Source organism: Aegilops tauschii, chromosome 2 (genome assembly GCF_002575655.3).
Source record: "Aegilops tauschii subsp. strangulata cultivar AL8/78 chromosome 2, Aet v6.0, whole genome shotgun sequence".
NCBI lineage: Eukaryota > Viridiplantae > Streptophyta > Magnoliopsida > Poales > Poaceae > Aegilops > Aegilops tauschii.
The window spans coordinates 599,348,657-599,357,601 of NC_053036.3; the positions used below are offsets into that span (position 1 = coordinate 599,348,657).

Consider the following 8,945-nt stretch of genomic DNA (forward strand, 5'->3'; position numbering starts at 1 on the left):
CCTTAACTACTCCTACGTTGCATGCACCAAGGTCGCGCCGTACGTAGGCCCCACCGCGCCGTGGTACTGCTGTGTGTTGACCTTTGCTGTACGTACGTACGTACGTACGTAGCGTACCTGTACCCATCCATCTATCTATCTGCATGGCGTACACTACACTAATGCGGCGTATCCATCCACAGGCTGCTGTGGTCAGCGCGCTGCGTTAATGAACCATCATCAATCTGCACTATTACATTTGGCCTCACTGAGACACTGATCGATCCAGTCCGATCAATGTCACGATATCGCATGTTGATTGTCGTATATCCCGAGAAAGATCGCGCGTCCGTCCATCTCTTGCCGCCCGCGTCTTTCCCCCTGACCCCGAGCAGAGATATATAAGCCGGTGTGCAGGCCCGGCACCTGACGTATCTGCCATCAGGCGAGAGTGTGAGGCCGGCCTGGTAGGGTAGCCAGTGCACCGTGCGATCGATCGGGATGCCGAAGCTGCAGAGGTACAGAGGAGTGAGGCAGAGGCACTGGGGCTCCTGGGTCTCCGAGATCCGCCACCCGCTCATGTACGTCCACAAACTGTACTATATTCCTGTGCGATTCCACCTCTGTCGGTGCAGTTTTCTGTTAGTGGCAAGGTGTTTGTTACTGCGTACGATCGATATGTTCTGATGTGTGTTTGCGTTTTGGGCTGCGGTGGTGGGTGCAGGAAGACGAGGATCTGGCTGGGCACGTACGAGACGGCGGAGGACGCGGCGCGGGCGTACGACGAGGCGGCGAGGCTCATGAGCGGGCCAGCGGCGCGCACCAACTTCCCCTCCACCAACGGTGTTGCCGCCGCCGCCGGCGGCGGCCTCTCCGCGACCCTGCGCGCCAAGCTGGAGAAATGCTGCATGGCGACGGCGCCGCCGGTGCAAAACGTCGAGGCGACCAAGGCGGCGAGGACCGGAGGCGGCGCCGCTCGCCGAAACAGGGTCGAGGACGTCGTCAAGCGCGTGGACGAGGAGGAGGAGTGCATCGAGGAGATGATCAGGGAGCTCACCCACTACGGCTCCGTGGAGATCGTCGCCCCCTCCGCCTGCTCCAGCTCCGTCGTCTAGCTAGGCTAGCCCGCCGACCACCGTCCAGCCAGACCGGCCGCTCCCCTAGCTAGCCAGCCAGTCCATGTCCATCAGAACATCCCCTTCGTCTCTCCCGACTTGTTTTTTGTTAGGTAAAAGAAAATAACATGTAGCAGTAAACCAGTACTAATATACACCCCATATCCATCCATTAGCCGCCATGGATAATCATCGGCACATGTCATGTACACTCCATTAGCCGGAGAAAACGGAGGAGCATCATCGCATCGGGCAATGGCCTTGTCGTCGTCGTCGTCGGCATTGCAATAACCGGCCGGGGACCCTTTCCCTAGGATCGTGCTGTGCCGCGTCTGTCTGCAACGGGAAGGGGACCGGGGATCTTTCAGGATAAGGGGTCGCGATTTGGGTCATGATGTGAAAACTGTGTCCTGCTCTGTCGCGTAGCAGCGTGCATCTGGCCGTCGGAGCCTCCTCTCTTTTCTCTCGTTGTATAATCTTTGCTCTGGAAACTGCGCAAGATATTCCGGTATGAGCAGTGCAGTGCAGTGCAGATCTTTTCTCGGTGGACTGATGTGACGCTTGCATGGCCGATAAATCGGATGCATCTCCATGTTATGGTCGATCGAACTGTCCTCGCCATTCCATCTTGAGCAGTCAAGATGGACAGATTGATTGCAGGGCGTGATGGACGGAATTCTCCGTGGCTAAGCAAAATCAGGGCCAGGGGAGAAGAACAACCAAGAGTTTGACCCATACGAGTCGCCCGCTACGGAACAAATCGGCCGCGTGGATGCGACAGCAGCTTGAACATGGCATCCGTCAGCCATTAGAGTTGATAGATGGATAGATAGATACAGGACCATCATAGAATGCCAAAACAGACAGACAGATAGATATGATATGGATAGTGGCAATGCTTGTGTGGTAAATGCAAGCATAACATGCACTGTCAATCAATGGTACAATACAATACAATCAAATAGCAGTGATGAAGAAGTTGTTCTTCCGTCTTTCACAAACTACCCAAATAACAATAATAATAATAATACAGATCACATCTAGATGAGACTGAATGAGAGCAGCTACTGAACCTAGTAATCACATCTAGCCTACAGTGATACAACATTGATACGGGCGTGGGTACATGATGTGTTACCTGAGATATCCCATCAAATGAATACTAGCTCTAGTTAAACCTAGATATCATAGCGCCCCTCTTCTTGGGGCCGTTAATATTAGTGCACTGCGACCTGGTATAACAAACGCTTTGCTCCTAGACTCCTCTTCATGATGCCCTCCGAGCAGCCCTTTTCCGGCCACGTCTGACGTAAGTTGGTTTAGGGTCTTCCTTTACTGGTTCAACTGAATCCTTCCCAGCGTCGTTTTCGACAGACTTACCATCTGCCGGTTTCTCTGAAACCGTTCTCGCGCCGTTATCGACGGAGTTATCAGCTGAAGCATCAGCTGCAGAGTTGATGAACTCTTTATTGTTGGGAGGCACAGCACTGCTCGAGTTAGTGCAGCTGGGATTATCATTGCCCGAGGATTCTATCCCTGAGTTGCCGTCTGATCGATCCAGAAGACTGCAGTACAAAGAGACAATTAATGCCACACATCTAAATGCAAATTACTCTACAAATAGTATGACGGGATATAAAATGGTTTGCACATATCACATTACCCGTTGGCAGAGGTTTTCTTGGTAGGCCCATTTAAACTCGTGTGGACCTTTTTCTTTAGGGAACGCAAACTCATCCGGATCTGGGGGGCTGCAACCTTTGCTCTTGATTCTGGAACAGTCCCATAATCAGCAAAGCCATCATAAGCGTGAATAGTAGTAGCTATCAATTTACAACAATAGACATAAATCACAAACAAAGAAATCAAGTTAGGCAAGGGACGATACTGTATGGAAAAGGTTTCTGCTTTAGCTCTACTCCAGCCATTTCAGACAAGACTATTCAACTAACATTCTAACAAAAATAAGCCCTGCCGGACATGTTGATCTGTTGAGGGGATGCTTAACAAAATCCATCATGCTGAAAATAAGTTTACCGAATATGGCCCGAAAGGACAACTCAAGCCATGAATAATGAGACAGTAGCTTGGGAAAAATTGTTAACCATGGACAACATCGCCTAACTTCACTGTAATTTAGGTCACAGGAATCGGCTACTGCTGGTTGGTTACACTAACCGACTTCACTGTGCCTGACAAGCAAATGCCAATGCTTGAAATAAAAAGTCACATGTTTGTCTACTACATAAGTCTTCGTATTTGTAACCTTTCGGGTCTGACTCTTGATGACTTCCTTTGGTGATAAATAGCTCACCATGGCTGTTTTGTTACACAAAAACATTTTTGCATACAAGATGACTAAAAGAGGGTTGACAGCCAGGCCAGAAGATGTTATCACTCTAAAGCAAGTCAGGTCCAAACAAAATCAATTTGATTGAACAATGAAAAAAATGCATATGCGCACAAAATAAGTTTAGATTTATTCCAGCAAGGATATCTCTACAAACCTGAAGTTGAGTTCATATGCAATTCTTCGTGAATTTCTGGTTCTGCGGGCACAGATTTATCTCCACTCTGGTCAGCAGCCTCTTCCGTAGCACTGAGACAGTTCAATATTGTTAACGACAGAGCAGTATGTAGCAAATGCAGCAAATCTGTGTTAAAAAGTGCACCCTTCTTTAATACAAAAACCGACCTTGTGAGAGGCACAGGCTTCCCATGTGGTACCTCATCTGCATTCCCCTGTGGTACCTCATCTGCACCACAAAAACCATTCAAGAATACATTAAACCAGGATACTCAATTATTCATGTAGTTCAACAATTACATTAATTCAAACTTGTTATAGCAAACTGAGCAGAATTTCATCAAAGATAAAAAAAATGGCAAAGGGTCTACCAGGATGAACAGATGCAGCATGGCATTCTTGGACAAGATTGCCACTGTCCTTCGGTGCAGGGTCCACAGAATCAACAGCACCCTAAAATAAGAGAAATGAACTGATAAATAAGAGGAATTATATATAGTTTGCAAAAGGGACTCTAGATAATGTTTGCGGGGCCATGCTTATACAATCAAATAAAGATTCAACACTTCTCTGGTGTATCTAAATTACTGCCATGGATACAGGAAAATTCACGACTCACATGGTTTCCATCTTTAGTTGGTGAAATAGGTAAGGAGCACTCATTGGCTGGTGCTGCTGCAGCAACTTTATCAGAACCTAAATTACATGAAACAAATTAGTCGTTTACAGCCAAAAGACATGTTCTTGATAATCGGAGTATGCACCATGAGTGATTCGGCGTCATAAAAAGCTCAGGTGTGTAAAGAAGAAATCTCACCTTGATAACCCTGTACAGGCTGTCCAACTTCATCACGAGTACCCGGTGAGAGTATAGAGACACCATTATCAAACAATCTGGAAGTAGTACCATGGTGCCTCGACTTAGAAGCTTCTGCAGTTTCAGAAAATCTAATGTGATCTCTTTGCAAATCGAAGTTTTCCCAGAAGTTGGAACTGGAAATGAAGTCTTCCTTGGTGTCGACCTTAAGAAAGAAAAATACTTACAAGTGAAAATGCAAGAATAGTTGACAGTATATAATAAGTTCTGGTGAAATAATAGAAATAAAGCATGCAACATGCCAACATGTGACTGCACAATTTTCATGCCATATCAACATGTTTATATCAAATACGGTCACAATGTTATATTCCGAAATTTAATGAACGTCTACAGTCAATAGCAAATGCAACAATGTGTTCAAAGAAACAAGTTCATGCACAAACAGTTAAGCAGCAATTACAGAGTTCATATGTATCTCATTCAAGACTAGAATACTGATCAGCAAAAATAATGTAGCAGATGTTACAGAGTTCCTACTAATCCAAATTATCCCTCAAAAACTAGGCTGAGCATAATCACAAATTCTGGCAATTCCATCGTGACCTGGCAGAAAACTGTTGTTCCTATATTTTGAATTACCTTTGATGATGAGAAGTATTTGGATCCTTCTTCATCATTAATATGTACTCCACCGGATGGTGGTGATTTAAATCTCCGACTGCCTAATAAAGGGGACTGCCATGGTGGCAATGACTGCATGTATGATCTTGCTAAATCGACAGGAGAACCCTTGTCGGATTTGAGGTCCTGCATGAGATGCCAAGCCATTAATGTAAACAACAACAGAAGCAACCAAGATAAACATTCAGTTATGCAATCACCTAAGAGTTCAAGGCTATAACCATTAGAAAAGAAAATACATCAGCACTCACAGCATTAAGCACATCAGTGTTCAATGTGCATGGTCCATGATCTTCAGGCTTTGAGCCGAATCCCTGCCTTTTCTCTTCCAACCATTTCTTTGCTTCCATAACTGCTGCACTACATAGCTCAGGTGATGCTTGGAGAGGAGGGCCAGGAGAAAAGTTACCAGGTCCGGTACTAAAAAATGGACCTGACCCAGGGCCATTTCTATTGCGATTCAAGGAACGCCAAGCTCCAGTAAAATCATGACCATTCCTGCTTGGGGTTTCTTTTGGTGTCCCATGCTCATAGGCTTCAGGAAATGCTGAATCTGCAACACGTGACTGTAATAGCTTTACCATCTTATCACATTCATCCCTGAAAAATGAACAGCAATAATTCAGAGGGAAAGTAGTAGATACGATAGAGCTTATTCAAGAAATCAAGGCCTAAACTTTATGTATCTACCAAATATAAACAATCAAAATGTCTCAGAAACAAATAGTATGCATAACAATTACTTAAGTCAGGATTAGATCCATAGTGCTTCAAACTGCACTCTTTTCTTAGCTGTGCACTGCTAAAGAGAGCCAATCAGAGCTATAATCTCCAGTTGAGATATTACTATCACTTTGTCTTTCCTCTGATTCAACTTAAAAATAAATATGTCGCTGCAGTTCATTATAGAAAGCTCTTGTCGACATCAGTTTCGATTGACAGAACATAAACTAGATTCAAATTAAGAAGTATCTTGTTAAAGTTCATTATAGAAGCTCACAAGACCCACATCAGTCCTGATTGATGAAACAAAAAACTAGATTCTTTTACTACTAATAAGTATATCATTATAGAGGTTTACAAGACAAACACCAGTTTTGATTGAAGAAACACAAACTAAATTCTGTACCACTGAATTCTACATAGTGGCTGTCCAAAAAAAAAGTCAACTAACTATACATATTAGCACGCACATCTCTACTCCTATAAAAGACTCAGTTGGTGATGATGGTGTGTCTGTCATCCGTCATTTCTGACCATTAGATCTGCATCTAACAACTGAGAGGTAAGTTGTGGCCTTTTTGCAACAATAGCCCACTTCTCTGCTCCAATTTGCAGAAAACCCCTTAGTATCTTGAAACCAACCACATCCCTCCCTCACCTCATCAAAACAGCCCGAGGAATATATTTTGAGTGAAACATAATATATTTTTTGTGATATATGTATATCAAAACTAGAGTGTTTTCTTTCAAGTTTGTGAACAAGTATTATTCTACTTTGGATCCGTTGCAACGCACGGGCACATTGCTAGTAAAAGAATAATATACTCCAGTTACCTTGAAAATGTTTCCTTCATAACCATTTCCTCAATGGCAAGCTTTGACTCGCTGTAAGGAACTATCGTTCCATGAGTATTGCGGGTATCTTCATTTCCATCTGCACAAGTACTTGAATTAACACATTTATAACATATCTAAGAATAATCCAACTGAATATGAAGTTGTGAGATGCACTAGAAGTAGATAGCAGTGTGAGGACACATCAAACAGTCCAGGAAAGAAGAGATGACCCGATGCAACTGAGGTCAAAGTTTTACATGTGAAACAAACTACTATGTGATGGAGCAGCATTCTAGTATTTCTAAAATGGATCAAGCTTACAAGGAAGCAATATATCTTAATCTTCCACCTAATAATGTTTATGAATTGAATAAGTGACAGATTTTCCATCATTTGATCATTTCTGAACCCGGGATTGAGCAGTTCCCTAACCCCGCCAGAACTAACTAGTTGAACTCCCATATTCATTCCAAATACCTCCAAAGTAAGCTTCCCACTAAAAAAATCAAGCAACTTCCATATTCATTCCAAATAGTACCTCCAAAGTAGCTTCCCACTCAAAATAAAGCAAGTCTAACCAAAGCTCTTGACTGAGGTATGTTCAGAACAATAATTAACCGTCTCAATTTTCAAATTCCACAACAAACGGTGGGAAATTTAAGGTTTTCGAATTCGTCATCGTTTTATCCCCAATTCCACCTAGCGAGACAAAATCCTTACTCTACCGCAATCTATCGGGCGCTCGGCACTTGTGCGTCCACCATTACTGCCAACAGTGGCCGCGGAGCAGCCAAATTCAAAAACTAGCACTCTAATTTGAGAAGTCAAAACCGAAACCCTAGGTCGCGACCCGCGGACTGAAGCCCTCGCGCAGCACCAACTTGCCCATTATAGGTTACCACGGCCACTACTGACAGGTCTAAGTGAACGACCGAGCGCACTAGAGCCGGAGCTCACTACACGGAGAGGGCGACAAGCGGAGACAATGGGGGAAATGGGGAAGGGGAAGCAACTCACCGGAGTCCTGTTCGGAGCCGTCCTCCTCCTCCTCCTCCTCCTCGTCCCCGGAGGCCTGCTCCTCGGACGAGGAGAAGAGCACGGAGGATATGACCCGCTTGGCCCCGGTCACGATGGTGGAGAGCCACCCGGGGCTCCTCCCCGCCTCCGCCGGCACCAGCGCGCCCTCCTCCGGCGAGAGGCGGCGGCGCTTGCCCCGCCCGGATCCGGATCCGTCGCCGTCGTCTCCCTCGTCCTCCGGCGATCGCCGCCGGCGAGCCCTGAAGAGGGACGCCATGGGAGCGGGCGAGGGAGAGGGGGAGCGTGCGGGAGGGGAAGGGGAGCGTGTGACGCGAGGGGAATCCGAACCGGAAACGTGAGGAGGCGATTTTTGGAAGCGACGTCGGCGAAACTGCTACGGCCACCGCTTTAAACGGGCCGCGCCGCCCCCATGACGCGCGGGCCCGCCCCGTGCGGCTGGCCCACTTGCAGGGACTGGTTGCGGCGTGCGGAGGTAAATGGGACAAACTTTATCGGCTACTGGTTGTTGGCCTGCGCAAAGTGCAGCGCGCATTAACTGCTGCTAATCGCAATCCACAGTGGATTTGCGGTCGTACCCCTCGCATGAGGAGGAGGGCCCGCCGCGCAGTCGCTCCATCGGGCCCAGCTGGCTGTGACGGGTGTGGTGTTGGCTCCTCGCGAGGGTGTGTGCACGGATGAGTAATGTTAACTGGTAACCTCCATCCAGATTCCGATGTAGGAGGAGTATATGAACAGCGACGGTGCGTAGGTTTGGGTAAATGAATGAGAGGTGGGGCCGGGTACTGCAGCGGATGGATAGGCTTCGGCCTGTGGGTGGTGGAATCTTGGGTTGGGTACCTGGGCGGGTGGACGAATGTTTTTCTTGGGGGGATGGGGAAAGGTGAAGGGTGGAGTGTGGCGGCTGGGAAAATGTCTCATTCGGGCCTGTCCTGCACGCCGCCGCCGTATGCAGCGAATCACGTTTCCCTGGTTATTATATGTTACGTCTTGCGATTTTTCGAAAACAAATAAGAGCGGCAAGGTATTTCTTTGCTGGGCTAGGCTGTGTGTAGCTCGTTTGGGCCGACTTGTATTGCTCGAGACACATGTAGCTTTTGTCACGATTAGGGCTGAAAAAAAAGCTCGAAGCTCGCGAACTAAACGAGTAGCTCGTGACTCGGCTCGAATCGACTCGAACTCGAAAAATAACGAGCCAAGCTGAGATTTAATTTAAGATCGTTTACAA

At 46.6% G+C, this 8,945-nt stretch overlaps 2 protein-coding genes across 2 annotated transcripts; one reads left to right on the top strand and one right to left on the bottom strand.

Annotated features, from left to right (window-relative positions):
• Window positions 1-424: 424 nt before the first annotated feature.
• LOC109731518 (ethylene-responsive transcription factor ERF003) lies at window positions 425-1,276 on the top strand. Its single transcript, XM_020290691.4, has 2 exons — window positions 425-560; window positions 704-1,276. The coding sequence occupies exons 1-2, from the start codon at window positions 481-483 to the stop codon at window positions 1,092-1,094; spliced, it is 471 nt and encodes a 156-aa protein (XP_020146280.1). The 5' UTR covers window positions 425-480; the 3' UTR covers window positions 1,095-1,276.
• A 701-nt stretch (window positions 1,277-1,977) lies between these two features.
• On the bottom strand, window positions 1,978-8,157 carry LOC109731521 (uncharacterized). The gene is made up of 11 exons (XM_020290694.4): window positions 7,700-8,157; window positions 6,680-6,779; window positions 5,374-5,722; window positions 5,081-5,248; window positions 4,439-4,643; window positions 4,241-4,317; window positions 3,993-4,074; window positions 3,790-3,850; window positions 3,602-3,693; window positions 2,758-2,866; window positions 1,978-2,659 (listed from the first exon to the last, which is right to left on the bottom strand). Exons 1-11 carry the CDS (start codon window positions 7,974-7,976, stop codon window positions 2,362-2,364), a joined length of 1,818 nt encoding a protein of 605 aa, XP_020146283.1. The 5' UTR covers window positions 7,977-8,157; the 3' UTR covers window positions 1,978-2,361.
• Window positions 8,158-8,945: the final 788 nt, after the last annotated feature.

Bases quoted from the DNA above. Each gene is read 5' to 3' on its own strand.
- LOC109731521 (XM_020290694.4), bottom strand. From the start codon at position 7,976: ATGGCGTCCCTCTTCAGGGCTCGCCGGCGGCGATCGCCGGAGGACGAG. The intron at 5,723-6,679 runs GTAACTGGAGTA...TTCATTTTTCAG, and splicing joins ATGAAGGAAACATTTTCAAG to GGATGAATGTGATAAGATGG. The intron at 2,867-3,601 runs GTTTGTAGAGAT...GGACTGTTCCAG, and splicing joins GCATATGAACTCAACTTCAG to AATCAAGAGCAAAGGTTGCA.
- LOC109731518 (XM_020290691.4), top strand. From the start codon at position 481: ATGCCGAAGCTGCAGAGGTACAGAGGAGTGAGGCAGAGGCACTGGGGC. The intron at 561-703 runs GTACGTCCACAA...TGGTGGGTGCAG, and splicing joins GAGATCCGCCACCCGCTCAT to GAAGACGAGGATCTGGCTGG.